This window comes from Staurois parvus, unplaced genomic scaffold, assembly GCF_062004578.1.
Source record: "Staurois parvus isolate SC_StPar_1 unplaced genomic scaffold, SC_StPar_1.0 ptg000425l, whole genome shotgun sequence".
Taxonomy (NCBI): Eukaryota; Metazoa; Chordata; class Amphibia; order Anura; family Ranidae; genus Staurois; species Staurois parvus.
Window position 1 is genome coordinate 3,581,964 of NW_028318221.1, and position 17,107 is coordinate 3,599,070.

Here is a 17,107-nt window from a genome sequence, read left to right on the forward strand (position 1 = left end):
TTGCTACATAACCCATTATTCCCCCCCAGGGAGTGATAATCCTGGACAGTTTGCCTGGTGGCAAGCAAATGGCTTCCATGATGTACATTCGATGCTATCTCCCACTCGAATACTCACCTTTGAAACTCTGCGCTCCTCTCATGATATCCCATTGCGGGAACATTTTGGCTACCTTCAACTCCGCCACTTTATTAATACACTAATACGAACACACTTGGGACCCTACAGGTTGTCCCCCTTTGAAAATCAATGTAGACATAGACCCCATGCTCCGGGCCTAATCTCTCTGGTCTACTCTTCCATTATTTCTTATAGAACTCCTCCGTTCCGTTCCTATCATCAGCATTGGCAGTCGGAACTCGGGGGCACTTTGGATCAAAAGGATTGGTGGACCATGACCCAAGCGTTATCTAAATGTTCTAGGAATGTTATCATTCTAGAAAATGCCTATAAGGTTCTTTATCGATGGTATTACACGCCTGCTCGTCTAGCTCGTTTTATCCCTATATATTCTCCGACTTGTTTTCGGGGCTGTCAACAGATGGGTACTATGGTTCACATCTAGTGGACTTGCCCTAAGGTTTGTAGATTGTGGATCAGAGTTTATACCCTTCTCCACACTACGTTTCACACAGACATTAAGCGCAACCCGTATGAAGCGTTTTTATTCAAACCATTAGTGGGCCTACTCCGTCCCGAATGGCAGCTGGCATCACACCTATTTATGGCTACCAAGCTGACAATCGCGAGGGCTTGGAAGACTCCCCTCCTCAGCTTCGAGGCTGTCAAAAACCGGATGAACGTCATAATGGTTAACGAAAAACTGATGGCTATACTGTTGGATACCCACACAAAATTCCTGAAGATATGGCGTCCCTGGCTTGATATAGCCCAACCATCGAGATTCGACCAGTCCCTTCTGTCGATATAAATTTACGTATTAGTTTATTTTCCTTTTTTTTCTGTTGCGATCGCCCTGGAGCCCTTTTTGTTTTTGTCCTTGTCTCCTTACTCTTCATCCCTCTCTTTTCTCTTGTCTAACCTGTTTTTATACTATTTCTACTGATTGTGATTATTGCTTTGAGTGTTGCACCCGCAATACTAAATCCTCATGCTGGACTCCATCGAGAGCCCTGCGTGTGGAATACCTATCTACATTTGGAGAGGCTCCATTTTATATCTTCTCCGCTTTCTGTATGCTGATATAGTGACAATTTTTCCTCAGAGTTTATATTGTCATTGGTCTCTAATTGTTTACTCATTGTTTTCTCCCTTTTTTTTTTTTTTAATGGCACTTAAGTATACAGTCTATTTCTATGTGTCTCCACCAGTACATATTCTGTAATAATCATCGAATACCTTGTATGTTTTATCCCTGTTGGTCAATGCATCTGTTTTTGACTGATTCTTTGCTGCTATCTATTCTACAATAAAATTCTTTGTAAAAGAAAAACAAACGGTCCACTCATGTGAAAGGGGCCAATATCCCTAGCAGCCAATGGCCAACCTGCTGGGCTGGATGTAAAAAAAGAAAAAAAAAATGCAGTGTGATGCGCTTAAGAATTAAATTTGCAGCTTTATTCAAACTATCTGCTTAGCTGCCAGACAACAAGCAGCCCTTAATTGAGATCTAAATTTGAGGACTGGCCCTTTAAGGTAAAAGTGAAGCTCCTGGTGTCACCAAGGAAGGTAGTAGAAATTAGGGATGCACCAATATATCGGCAGAAAATAGTGTCATCGGCATTTGCTGATAAGAAAAACACTGCCGATAATGGTGCTGACATAGGCAAAGTAGCGTCTCATAGACTTTCATTCAAAACACACCCCCTAGCAACTTCAATGCAAAATTGCATCTCATAGACTTTCATGCAAAGTTGAGTTCCTATGCAAAAATGCCCCCTAGTGACTTCAATGCATAATCTCGTCTCATTGACCTTCATGCAAAAGCTCCCCCTAGTGACGTCAATACAAAAATCGTATCTCAGAGACTTTCATAAAAAGTTGTGCCCCTATTCACTTCAATGCAATAACGCCCCCCCCAGTGACTTCAATGCAAAATCGCATCTACTGTAATACTGTTATACAAAAATCGCCCCTTAGTGACTTCAATGCAAAATTGTGTCTCACAGACTTTCCTACAAAGTCGCGATCCTATTCACTTCAATGCAAAAATGCCCCCTATTGACTTCAATGCTTAATCGCTTCTCATTGACCTTCATGCAAAAGCTCCCCCTAGTGAGGTCAATGCAAAAATCATATCTCAGACTTTCATACAAAGTGGTGCCCCTTTTCACTTCAATGCAAAAACGCCTCCTAGTGACTTCAATGCAAAATCATGTTTCATAGATCTTCATAAAAAATCTCCCCCCTAGTGACTTCAATGCAAAAATCGCATCTCCTAGACCTTCATGCTAAAATGCCCCCTAGTGACTTCAATGCAAACTCGCATCTCATAGACCTTCATGCAAAAATCTCACCTAGTGCCTTCAATGCAAAATCATGTCTCATATACTTTCATGTAAAGTCTGGTCCCTAGTGATTTCAATGCAAAATCTCATCTCATATTTTCTGATCCTTTTCACTTCAATGCAAAAAACGCCGCCTAGTGACTGATGCAAAATCGTGTATCAAAGACCTTCAATACAAAAATGCCCCCTATTGACTTCAATGCAAAATTGCGTCTCATAGACTTTCAAGCAAAGTTGCGTTCCTAATCACTTCAATGCAAAAACTTCCCCAAATGACTTCAATGCAAGATCACATCTAATACTATCATGCAAAAATGCCCCCTAGTGACTGCAAAATCGAGTCTCATAGATTTTGATGCATTGAAAAGTCACAATCCTATTCACTTCAATGCAAAAAGTCTCCTTAGTGACTTTATGGAAAAATGGCATGTCAGAGTTTCATACACAGTCCCGTCCCCACTGACTTCAATGCAAAAATGCCTCCCTAATGACTTCAATGCAAAATTGCCAGCTACATTAAATACATAAATAAAAATTTAAGAACTGTTTATTATTTCGCTTTTCGTCCAAGTGCATCCTGAATTTTCGGTCTCAGTTTCAGCACTAGAATTTTCATTTCGGTGCACCACTGGTAGAAATCTCCCTACTGGCTCCCCAGGAAGAATTAAAACGTAACATAGGCTCTGAGCTTTACAAAACAAGAAATGTTTCAATTTGGGGCAATTCACATGGGGATCAATGCATCTTCCATATAGATATACAAATGAGTTCATTTTAAAAACAAAAAAAGATATACAAATGAGTATATAAATTGCTGAAGATTGTACCTATTATGAAAATTAGGTTAGAATTGCAGAAGATTGTCCCATGTTTGTCCTGCCTTGGAGCTCCTTGCTCCACACATCTGAAGCAACACTTACAGAAGGGGGGGTGGGATTATTCTCCATATTAGATATTAAATATATTTGATAACAGAGAACGCAATAGAAGGACATTCTGCCTGGACAATTTACTGCTACGGAGGACAAAATCACTGCTGTGAATTTATACAAATTAAAAAAGGTTAAAAGAAAACTAACATTTGGAACATGTCTTTAAGCATTAGAGAGGAGGGACGCATCTCCGAATTACTAAACATCATTGTCTTTGCAGGCCATGATTCTTCTTATATGTCACATCAGAGCATCCAGAGCTTCAATATGAGCCTGACAGCCTGAAGAACAACTGTCCAAAAGTTCTGGAAGTAGTCAGAACCACAACAATAACTACTCTCTGGTCAATCAGAAGCAACCAGAACCGATTAGCTTCCAGAGTCCACCTGTCTGTAACCAGCACAGGGAGGAGCTGCCTGAGTGCAGCATCTGCTCACTGCTCACTCTGACCTATAAAGCCATTCACAACACTGCCCCTAACTACCTCACCGACCTGATTCCCAGATACCACCCTACCCGTACCCTTCGCTCTTCACAGGACCTCCTTCTATCTTGCTCCCTGGTCTCCTCCTCCCACGCACGACTGCAAGACTTCTCCAGGTCCTCCCCCATCCTCTGGAACTCACTACCCCAACCCATCAGACTGTCACCTTCCCTCCTCACCTTCAGGCGCTCCCTGAAAACCCACCTCTTCAGGGAAGCCTACCCCACCCTCACCTAACAGCCGCTGCCCTTCCCTCCTCCTTCCACTCCATCCCCCACAGCCATTTCCTCCTGTACCTCTACCCCCTCCCTCCTAGATTGTAAGCTCGAAAGAGTAGGGCCCTCTTACCCCTTGTGTGCTGTTTGATGTTACTGTACTGTTTCATGTATTGTCCCCCCTCTATTGTACAGCGCTGAGCAAACCCTTTGGCGCTATATAAACTCAATAAATAAATAAATCTGTCTACTGGAGATGGAAGAGGAAGCTGAAACCACTGGATTACCCTGATCCCACCAATTTCACACTGACTGCATTACGATGTGGATACAGGAGAATAGAACCAGTCCACTGTGCCAGGAAAGGGTTGCTCACTATATATGGGTAAGTGTCTTACTTTCCTCTTTTCTGTGACTTTTACTACTTCTGAGTAAAAGTGATCATTTTTAATTTTTCTGACAAAAACATTTAGAAATGATTTTGAAATCTGACTTTTCTTCTTTCACCTGTAGTCCGCTATTGATCTACCAAATTATGGACCGATTGCTGTTATCATCCCAGGATCAATTTACTCCATAGACCCACCAATTACTATGGAGTGTAATCTAGGAACATGAACTGTGCTATTATTTATTTCAGGTACTTATATAGCGCCGTCAATTTACGCAGCACTTTACATATATATTGTACATTCATATCAGTCCCTAACCCTCAAGGGGTGTACAATCTAAGGTCCCTAACTTACATTCTTACATACACATACTAGGGCCAATTTAGACAGGGGCCAATTAACCTACCAGCATGTCTTTGGAGTTAAGTGAATATCTCTGCACGCACCAGAGATGAATAATTGGACAATGACATCTGCTGCAGGTAAGCCATGTGTGATATAAGGATAGGTTTCCTGCAATATATTATTCCTGACAACTACCAAAATGGTGACTTTCTGGAAAATACAGAACCTTATCCTTGTCTGAAAGCTTTGTGAATAGAGCCTATTGACACTGGATCCTGTTATAGTGAATGTAATCTGTTAAGGTTTGCTAAAATGCAGATCCCTATTACAGAAAGATCAGACAGGTAAAATCTATTAATAAAATTGGTGGAAGAGATAAATAAAGCCTTCTGCTCTGTGAAGGGAGTTTGGGCAGTTACTAAGAGAATATTAGCTGTGTACTTACTCAGAATCATGACCACCAACTTATTTGGATTGTCTGCCTAGCTGCCAATTGCAGTGTCTAGCTGTATTGCAGTGTCTTTATATGCTCAGTCAAGTTCATTGCCAATCTCTATGCAATTGCACTGCGTGTTGGCCGACTGCATGCAGATTGTAAAGGTAACAGATCTGCCAGATGGAGATGTGTATGTGTGGTGGCCCAGCAGGCTAGTCTGCGGATAAAACTGTTGGGTCGTGGCAAGCTACCGTTTGTGGTGTGTCTGGTGTGGGGGTGTGTGGACAGTGGAAGAGTGATTAACACCGCGGTTCTAGCTTGTAGGATAGCTTGAGGAATCCTAGAAGGGTGTGCCACTCGCTAGGCTGCTCCCCAACCCTTAGCATGCACCAGATTGTATATAAGATTCGTATCTGCTTGTGTGTGGTCGGCCAGCTGGATTGGAGTGGAGTCTCCCTCTATTAGTGGCCAGATATCACCAAAAGAAGGCTCTAGCTGCGTGAACAAAATTATAAAATTTTAGTTTGGGTGCATTACCGCGCATTTGTCATACAAAGTGTGAGAGCGCTAAAACCTGAAAATTAGCCTGGGCAGGAAGCGGGTAAAAGTGCCCGGTATCGAAGTGGTTAAACAAATAACCTGTAGAAATTTTTAAAGTAGCACCCATGGAGATTTAAGTACCGTAGTTTGGAGCCATTCCACTAGCATATGCATTTTTAAACCATGACATGTTGGGTATCTATTTACTCCGCATAACACAGGATACTGCATTTTTTTTCTTCTAATTTGGCCACTTTACCTCTGGAAGATTTACCACCTTTATGACCAGGCTATATTTTGCTATACGGTACTGCGTAACTATAACTGACAATTGCACAGTCATGCAACACTGTACACAAATGAAACTTGTGTAGTTTTTTTGCGACAAATAAGTTTTCTTTGGTGGTACATAATAACCGCTGGGTTTTTTTTATTTTTTGCGTTATGTAAGAGACTACAAAAAAATTATATTTTCTACTTTTATTTGTATTTTTTAAATTCATATTAATTTAAATTCATGATACTAAATAAAAAAGTCAAATATAATGCAATTATATATAAAAAAATATATACATTTTTGAAAACTGTCCATTTCGGCTTCAGTTTTCAGTGCATTCTGAATTTTTGGTTTCAGCACCAGAATTTTCATTTCGGTGCACCACTACTAAAGACTGCTGTTTTTATGCAAGGTTTGCTAAAAAGGGTATATGGCAGTGTGAGGAGGGTGCATTCAGAATTTGTAATAAAGTGGGGAACAGTATTTTTATCAGGCAGGTCATGTATTCATTGTCATTCCCACATTCATAAAATGTCATAAAAGGAAACTCATCATTGTCCACATTTTCTCCATTGATAACTAATGTAATAAAACAGACATAAGCAGTCATACAGTATATACATTTGTGTAGTTCATGGTAATTGGAATGCTCATGTTATCTAACCATAGAGGGATAGAATTTAGATAGAACTAAACTTTATGAAAATGTATTAATTTATATGAAAATTCTCAGAACATTTAAAGGTTGTTCAAAATATGAACGAACGGACTTTACTAAATGAAAACCACATACACTGTTAGAAATTTGTTGGTTCAAGAAACATTTTCCACCCTGCTCCTTCAAATTTAATCGTCACTGCAGTCGAAACGAACACTGAGTTAACTCAATACTGTTTAGAAAGATGGACAAACTTTCTGAGAACGTTAAAGAATTTTTGTTCGAAATTCTATCCATCAGCTTTTCTGATGTATGAACATTGTCCTGTGTTATATGAACACTCTCCTTAGATGTATGAAGTCTCTCTTATGTCGTTGGGCAGGCATGTACCCAGAAAGCTGTAAGTTATAACAGCCCCCAGCTCTGCCTGTGATGTGTTTCACAGAGAATCCTTACTTTGCTATGCTGTTAACTCACATCCTTCCTGAAATTGTTAAAAAAATAAATACACAGATGAAATATATAGGGGGGGGGGGGGCTGTTGTACCTGCCAATAGTCCATCCAGTCCTAAGATTTACACAGCTCTGCCTGTGAACCTGTTTTTTTGCCCTTCATAGGCACATTGAAGAGTATTTTCCTGTCCAATACCCTGAATTATTAAACTAATGCACAAATGATTACATTAATAACATACAGTTTGATTGTACAATCTCCTTAAAGCTGACCATACACTATACAAGCTCCTTTCAATTAACCCAAACTGTGTGATAGGCGGACACACCTAATCAACATACACTGACTGGCCAGTTTATTAGGTACACCTGTTCAATTTCTTGGTAACACAAGTAGCTAATCAGCCAATCACATAGCAGCAACCCAATGCATTTAGGCATCTAAACGTGGTGAAGACGATTTGCTGAAGTTCAACTTAGCATCAGAATGGGGAAGAAAGGGGATTTAGGTGACTTTGAACGTGGCATGGTTGTTGGTGCCAGAGGGGCTGGTCTGAGTATTCCAAAAACTGCTGATCTACTAGGACTTACATGAACACCCATCTCTAGGGTTTAGAGAATGGTCCAAGTAAGAGAAAATATCCAGTGAGCGGCAGTTGTGTGGATGAAAATACCTTGTTGATGTCAGAGGAGGATGGGCAGACTGGTTTGAGATGATAGAAAAGGCAATAGTAACTCAAATAACCACTCGTTACAACCAAAGTATCCAGAATACCATCTCTGAACGCACAACATGTTGAACCTTGAAGCAGATGGGCCAGAGCAACAGAAGACCACACCGGGTAGCAAGGTGTACCTAATCAAGTGGCCAGCGAGTGTAGTTTGTATCAAATCGTGCCTGCCCTTGTTCTACATAGTTTATGGTAGATCTAAAGGAAATTGTATCATCAGAGACTGTATAGTGTATGGTCACCTTTAGAGTTACTAAAACTATGTAATATAAGGACAAACCTGAACAATCCATTCAATTTGTGTCCACTCAGGAAGACCCTTGCACTACATCACTGATGGTAGAGCAAAAGGAGATTGCACAAATAGATAGTATAGTGTATGGCCAGCCTAAGATTTATTAAAAACCAAGTACTCTGATTTATTTATTAATAACCAAGTACTGTGAGGGCTTACTTAATTAGGGCGGACTGTGCAGCGAGCAGGTTATTGGGAACCAGGAGGCCCTCCTGGTTCCCGATCGTTAGTACGAGACCTGGGATTCTCGGGTGACAGCCCAGTCTCTGTGTTGGGAGCGCACTGTGCAGCATGCTCTCAATACTAACACAAGTATGCATATATGTGGTCCTACAGGAGAATCACTTTAGTGAGGCCACAAATATGTATACAGTCAGTGAAAAGTGGTTAAAAAATAAAACTCCCCCCCCCCCCGCCGCAAAAAAAAATGCCAGATCATTTTCTGTGATCCCAAAGGTGTGCCCCCCCCATGCACAGCAGGTGTCCCTAGGTGGAGAAGGAAACCAACAAACAGCCATTCGTTGATCTCCCCTAGCTAAAATCAACCCAGAAGTGACATCTAAAACATCACTTCTGGTTTCTGCTGTCATTTTCCCAGAAAATGGAAAAAAGTTACACCCCAGCACTTCTATCCCTTCACCCCACAAACATTTGTAGCCTGTCCCCAACACACACACTATACTGCACGCTAGAGCAATAAATCTAGGGCCATTATTCTCGATTAAACGGATTCTAAAGGTTATTTTTCTTTACCTTAAAACTAGAAAAAAAGATGGTATACATACCTGTTCTGTTAAGAATAGTCCCTTACCTTCTCTTCTATAAGTACCCCACCGGTGGTGTCTACTTCTCCTTACTGCAATGCCTCCTTAGCGAGCTGAATCCTATGGGAGCACCCATGAGCATTCTCCTAAGCCGGATTGTGTTGTGTCCATAAACACACAAAGTACTGCTGCTCGCAGTGTGTCCTGTGAGACCAGGAAGTGAGAGGAGTGGTGCTGCAGCCAGGAGAGTACTGGAGCAGTGAGAGGAGTCAGGTATATGTTTAGGGAGGGTAGAACAGTTACTGTAGTATTTTTTAATGTTATGCAGGAAATGCATTAAGGTAAAATCAATTTTGAATTTAGAATCACTTTAACTCTAAACTGATGACCAAGGGCAGGGATCTCCAAACTTTCCAAAGAAAGGGCCGGTTTACTGTCATTCAGACTTTAGAGAGGCTGGCAATGCTCAGTGGGAGTAAACAAATGTCTGATCGTTGGTATTAGGGGGAGAAATATTTGGTGCCAGTGGGAGGAACTGTGCCCCATTGTCGGTGTCAGTGGCATGTGAAGGGCTGCAGTTTGGAGACCACTGCTTTAGAACATGCATTTAGATATTCTTCCCAGAGTCATGCTCTAAGAAAGCTTGCTTACATTCTACTCTCCCCTGCTGTCAGTCTGAAGACACTCCTGCTATTTTTGGTTGTGTGACACTCATCTTACCAACTCACAATTCAGTATTCGCTGCTTATGTGGTCAATCACCAGACCTCAACATTACAGCATGGAAAGATGGGAAGTGTGCGCAGCCTTTGTAAGTTTCACCTAAAGCTAGGACTTCAGGGAATTTCAGTGGAACTTCCTCACATCCTGACAAAACATTTCGAGCAATATTCTGATTGTAAATATTACATCACATTAGTGTTACCTGGACAAACAAGTATATCTAGTTTAAACTGATGTGAGTTCAGAGGAAAAAGGCAATCATTTAATACTACTCTTAAGAAAAAAAGAACGCAGATGATTTTTCTGCCAAGTTTCTAAAAACGTACTGTCGTAGGCGATCACCTGCTATTCTTGCCAGCATTAGATTGTTCGTGCCCATCAATGCATTACAGAAACCACATAATAGGGTGAAAATGAAATGGCTAAGTTCACTAAACTCCAACACAGAATCAAGAAGCTGTTTTAACATACATCGTACAGCAACATGCTATGAAAGGAGCATTTTAATATCAATTGACATCTCTGCACCTAAGGAAAGTATGCAAAATCATGTACATTCAGGCAACTCATAATGTGTGCTTTCATTGTAGGTGAGCAGCAGAGCCATTCATTCCTAATGATACCCCAGCACAACTTGATAACAGACTAAAAAAAAAAAAAAAAACCATATAGGACATAGGGAAAGAACCCCACAAAACACACACAGACAGATGCAAACACATAAAAATACACTGAAACATGCATAAAAAAGGCATGTAAACTCATATAAATGTGCTATACTAGGCCTTAGGGAACAATCAATACATGTTATCAGGAGCTCCATGGATGTGTGTTTAAGCCACTCCCGACGCTGCCACCCAATAACTATCATATCAATATAGCTATAGGCCTGCAATGGAAAGTGTGTGCAGTCCCTGTGTTACTCCTTCGAATCTCCCATGAACAATAAGTGTTGCTAGAAAGTGAATGGACCAAACGCATCTGGCCTGCGTATTCACATTATGAAATTCATAAATGGTTTCACAGCCATTCTTTCCATCTGATCCCACATGGAAATTGCTGGTGCTTATGGCCGATTCATGTTCCTGGCAGAAACAGGTACATGAATCTCTCAGAAGACAAAGCTGTAGTGTTTTTAGAATACTATGAATGACGCGCCCAGGTAAGTGGATCCCCTCACTGCAGTGTTTTTTTTTAAATTGTGACAGCTAACAGGGCGGAGAAGATCCCCCGCTAGCTGTCACAATGGGGGATCAGTGGGCGATCCATTCTTAACATGTTACACCTCAAATATAGGTGTAACATGTTACAAAAGCTGAACTTATCCTTTAATTGTTTCTAATTACAAGCTGGCAGTGATTCTTTAAAGCTGAACCCTTGGAAAACTAAAAGTCCTGCCACACTGAAAGGGTTAACTGCTCATTTATGTCTGGGGGGACCAGGTAAAGCAGTTTTGCTAATCCAATCCTCTGCTCTTAAAGGCTCCTCAGCTCTGCTAGATGGGTCCCTCCAGACTCTTCTCTCCTGCACTCCAGAAGCTGGATGCCCTAATGTCATCAAGACTAATTCAGGGACATTCCATTGCTGCAGTGTAGAAGAGTGCCATATCCTGGGGGAGCGGAGGATCAGGTAAGTAAAAGTGCTCCTCCCATTCCATACACTAAGCAAGCAATTATTAACACTTGCAGGACGGGCACAGCCACACAGCATGTGGGGGAGGGAGACTTTAAAATGGAACTTCACTGTCTCAATCAACATTGACTATTTTTATTTCTTATGCTGCTGGCACTAGTAAATAGGAAGGTAAATATTTACTTGTTTTAAACTTTTTATCTATTTCTTCAGTTGCTTCCTGGTTTCCATGCCTAGGCAAATGATGTCATACATTCCTGGAATCCTCAGGAGAGGAGGAGTGGCTTTCCCAGCTAAACACACCCCCCTGCCTGTGCACCTGAGCTAAGGGTAGATTGATTCCAGGACGTAAATGTTACATAAATCATCTGCCCTTACTCAAGATGGTCACAGCCAGAAATGTTAGGAGGTGTTTTTCAAGTGATTTCTCAATAAAATAAAGCATAGAGACATGGATGAGTTTGCTCTGAATACGAACAATTAATTAAATCACGTTTTGTTTTGTGGTGCACAGATACAATGTAGAGCCGCTGCAAGACTTAGTTTACACATGCATTGCTCTCTGAAGGGCAATCAGTGATGCATCACCTTTTATAGAGTAGTGCAAGCGTGGCTGACAAGCATTCATGAGGTGATACTGTCGCCTCTTAAATGTCAGGTTTTTTTAGGGGAGTGTTTTTGACAGTTCAAATTTTTTTTTTTTTCTTTTAATGGAGTATCCTGGTGCAACTGTGAGCACAGCATTTGGCTCCCGGTTGTGGAACAAGGACCATTTACATGAACAGGTCATGTTCAGCAGCAGAATTAGAGAATCATGGCTGTGGCATGGGGGTAAAGCCACAGTTCAACTGCCTAGCTACATCACAAGTTTACATGAGGCTTTTGTTTTCCTGGAGTTGGCCATTAAAAGCTAGCCATAGCGGTGGCAGTAAGAACTACCTGAAATTATCACTTGTGTAGACAACGCTACATTTACACTAACAGAAACAGTAACCGTGTAAACCTTTATTGCAGAAGAGACATGCAATGTCTCTTCTGATATAAAATGCTCCTAACTGCCTGCTTGCCGTCTTCTCTGGCACTGTAAACTGAACTGTCCACACGCAAGTGCCGGCCTGGTCTGATTGCCGGGAAGACTAGCTCCTGCACAGGAATTACATCATTCCCTGCCATTCAACAAAGAGGCCTAAAGACTGGCAGAAGGCCAACGCCGGCAAAGGACTGTTGGACAGGTAAGTATTCACACTTTAGTTCCACTTTAAAGTAAAAAGGTATAAAAATAAACAAAAGAAATTAGAGTCACTTTAATTTTTTTTTTTTAATTTTACGTAGCGACGATTCATTCATTTAGGCTTCATTTAACCACTTCAAGTCTGGACACTTTCACCCCCAGGCCAATTTTCAGCATTCAGTGGTGTCACACTTTGAATGACAATTTTTAGCATTTTTTTGAGACAGATACAATTTTCTTTTGGTGGTATTTATTTACCACTGGGATTTTTTTTTGCTATATAAATGAAAAAAAAATTTAAAAAAAAAGTTTTTTTTATAAAAGCTTGCAAATAAATAATCTTTCTTCATAACTCTTGGCCAAAATTTATTCAGCTATCTTTTTGGTAAAAAAAATAATCAAAATCAGTTCATAAAAAAATAATTATAATTTATCAAAAAATGTTTTTTATTGTTTTATACTATGAATTTTTTTACATACTGTAACCCTCGCAGGACAGTGTCACCATAGTGACACTGTACTACTTGTGGGAGGGGGGGGTGATTATTTTTTTTTTACACTGATTGCTTTTACACCCATAAGGCTGGAAAAGCAATCATTTCTCCTTCTCTCTGGCTGCATTCCTGCAGCCATTGAGAAATACTGTGATGGATGTAATTGGTCACAGCTTATCACATGATACAAGGCTGTTGTGAATGGCCTTGTACCATATGACCTCTGTGATCATTCACAGAATTCACAAGCAGTTAACAATAATGTCAAGAAGTGATATCTTGTTTACTACTGTTGATGTGATCACTGATTGGCCAATCACTGATCACATAAATTGGGACCTCACACAGCGGTCCCGTACATCGATCTGTGTTCTGCTTTGTCTGGTGGACACAGCGGGCACAGATTACGGCACAGCACTGTGCGCTCCCATGGAGAGCGCATAGGCATGGATGTGGGAGGACGTTTAGAAATGTCCCCTCTGCATCGGTAAGCTCCCGTCTGGCTGTTTATCGGCATGGGCCAGATGGGAAGAGGTTAGGGAGTGGCAAAAATGCACGGTTGAGCCGCGTTTTTCCACCTGCCAACTCTCCCCCCCATGCTGCAATACACAGTGGATGGGGGTATTTACATGCTTTGAACCTACGGCAAAGTTTACCTGACATGTAGCGATTGGCAGGTGGCAAGCCTGCTGAACGCTACATATTCAAGTACATGGGGAAGTGCCACAAATGACAAAAAACTGTGTGCAGTACATGTGGTGGTGCCGCATCTGTCAGCAAAAATAGCATCAAAACGGGGTGAGAAGGCGTCTTATTACTTCCTCAACACCTGTCAGTAGCCTCTGAAGCATGATCTAAATGCAGATCAGGTTTCAGAGGAAAGGGAGATTTAAACATATGTAAGTCTACCTAACAGTGGTGTGTAAGCTCTGCTGTTCGCTGACATGTGATGCCATCCAGCGCATTTTACAACAGCTCACCACACATCACACTATGGTGTGAGTGGGGCACATAAAAACCTATGTTTTTTTATGTGCCCTGGCGGGGCCCTGCGTTTCTTTGTTAACCCCCCTGGCGGTATTCCCAAGTGTAGCTCAGGGTTAACTTTCAGTACCAGAAGCGGTAACCCCGAGCTACACACAGGACTACACTGCAGCGTTGCTCTGGGATCCCTCGAGCACCCGTCTTCTGGGTTCCATTCCCTGCGAGCGTAGGTACATACGGGGGATGGAACCGGCGAGAATTTAAAAAAAAAATTAAAAAATTTGACATTCACTAAATACACTAAAATCACATAGTATTACATTACTGAATCAAACCATTTCACATACATTTTATCCCTACTGCTTTGTCCTGTGCCCTGCCTGCATTTTTACTGTTCTTTCTGCCTAGAAACTGAGAAACGTCCATGAAGTCCAAAAAGCATCCCTCTACGTCAAAAGTGGTTTTAGACCAGCTAGAGAACAGCGATAGTAAATTAGAACCACTTGCAGAATTGAGTGATAATGATTCGTGGGGAAATTCGTCATCAGACACTGAAAACGATTCTGCGACTTTGCTCAGTGATGTGCGAACTTGGCGCTCTATTTCAAATTTCAGTGTTTTTGGTTTGATTACATTATTGAATAAATTATATTATCATATTTTCCGGCGTATAAGATGACTTTTTTCCCCATGAAAATCTTCTTAACAGTCGGGGGTCATCTTATACGCCGGTATACGGCACTTTTTAGGGGAGTGATGCGGTGGTGCCGCCGCCCCCCCCCCCTTCCAACGGAAGGGACACTAAGTACAGGGGCAGGCAGGGGGCTGCTGTTTCTTACCTGGCTCCGGTCCCAATCCCACGATGATCCAGTACAGGAAGCGCGCCTGCTCCTTCATTCAGTTCGGCCGCTCGGCTCCGCCTCCTCACCGGTGATTGGGCGCCAGAACTGTAGCTCAGGAAAGGCACACAGGCGCCCAATCACCGGCGAGGAGGCGGAGCCGAGCGGTCCCGTGAAAATCGAGTGAGGGAGCGGCCGGTAAGTGTGCCGTGCAGAGATGCTGCTGCAACCACGTATGCTGGCTGCAGCAGCACCATGCTGGAACAGGGGTCAGCAAGTGTCAATGGTGTCAGACGTGGCACTATTCCTTCCCCCGACTGACACCAACGACGGAGCACTATTCCTTCCCCCGACTGACACCAACGACGGGGCACTATCCCTTCCCCCGACTGACACCAACGACGGGGCACTATTCCTTCCCCCCCGACTGACACCAACGACGGGGCACTATTCTTCCCACTGACGGGGCACGATTCCTCTCACTGACACCAATGACGGGACACTATTCCTCCCGCCCCATCATCGGTGTCAGTGGGGGGAATAGTGCCCCATCATCGGTGTCAGTGGGGGGAATAGTGCCCCATCATCGGTGTCAGTGGGGGGAATAGTGCCCCATCATCGGTGTCAGTGGGGGGAATAGTGCCCCATCATCGGTGTCAGTGGGGGGAATAGTGCCCCATCATCGGTGTCAGTGGGGGGAATAGTGCCCCATCATCGGTGTCAGTGGGGGGAATAGTGCCCCATCATCGGTGTCAGTGGGGGGAATAGTGCCCCATCATCGGTTTCAGAGCGGGGAATCGTGCCCCATCATCGGTTTCAGAGCGGGGAATCGTGCCCCATCATCGGTTTCAGAGCGAGGAATCGTGCCCCATCATCGGTTTCAGAGCGAGGAATCGTGCCCCATCATCGGTTTCAGAGCGAGGAATCGTGCCCCATCATCGGTGTCAGTGGGAGGAATCGTGCCCCATCATCGGTGTCAGTGGGAGGAATAGCACTCCATCATTGGAATACCATACTGAAATACCATACCATATTGAAATCAAATCTGATGTTTTTTCATTTTTATTTGGTGTGCGTTGGAAGAGGGGTAGTCTTATACGGCAAGTATAGCCCAAACCCTATATTTTAATAGGAAAAGTAGGGGGTCGTCTTAAACGCCCAGTCATCTTATACACCAGAAAATACAGTACTTTTTATGATTATATTATAATTTGATTTCATGTTTAAAATTTTCTCATACCCGGGATGTTTACTAGACTCTTGCTTGGACAGATTTCAGTGAGTTATTCCTAAGAATTACAGGCCTAAAATAAAAAAAACTTAATTCCATTGAAAACAATGTACCGCTTTGAGCACAGAAGTACTGACATAATCAGACCACTAGGGAGGTTAAAGGATAGTGTGAATGAGCCCTAATGTTACCAAAGCTGGTGCAAATGCTTGCTGCATAGAGGTGTAAGTGGACCTAGTGGCAGAAAACTGGTGAATTTGATTGATCTCCCAGATTGTGCTGCACCTGTCATCAGCCAGTGGAGGGTTCAGGTGGGTCAGTCTGCAGTGACAAGGGCAGCTTATGTCATGTGACAGCGATGACCTCACCTCCGGCATAACCCCAGGACACACGTAGAATAGGAGCAGGTGTACAACAATGGAACCTGCCCAGGAATAACATTCGCCCCCCAATACTGGGAGAGGCGCCTTACCCTCAGCGATCACCCGCTTCACTCGAAGCTTCAGCTCTCCCAGCTCCACGGTCTGCCCTACGAAGTCATGCTGGTCTCGTCCGGCGGCCCCCAGAGAGCCAGGCCCGGCCAGGAAGTCCAAAGCGGACTGCAGGAGAGACATGTCCCCGACCGCCTCACCCACACTTCCGGAAAGCCCCGCGGAGTTAGCGGTCGGTACCCGGCCGGTTCTCACTCACTGTCCTGTTTCCGGCCTCTTTCCTGCTTCCGCATCCGTGACATCATCCGCCGCTGACGTACAGCGACTCCCTCCTCCCAGGCCGGTGCTGTGCTCAGTGATGACGTGTACAGGACACGGTGTACTGAGGGTGCACCTGCAAGAGAGGAGGAGGAGGCTGGTGCTAGTCTATGGGAGTACAAACAAAGACCAAATAGGTTTCATTACTGACTCACTGTGTGCAATGAGTAGTGCTAGGAGGAGACGGGAAAAGACTATTCCTAATGTGTTGTGTGAGAATAATAAAGATTTGTTT

General features: G+C 42.9%; 1 protein-coding gene across 1 annotated transcript in view; it reads right to left on the minus strand.

Moving 5' to 3' along the window:
- The window catches only part of GAK (cyclin G associated kinase), a 142,081-nt gene extending 125,175 nt beyond the window's left edge, over positions 1-16,906 (minus strand). The window contains exon 1 of the mRNA XM_089687442.1: positions 16,596-16,906. Coding sequence (XP_089543568.1) covers positions 16,596-16,737 — 142 coding nt within the window. The 5' untranslated portion in view covers positions 16,738-16,906. The remainder of the gene's footprint in view (positions 1-16,595) is intronic.
- Positions 16,907-17,107: the final 201 nt, after the last annotated feature.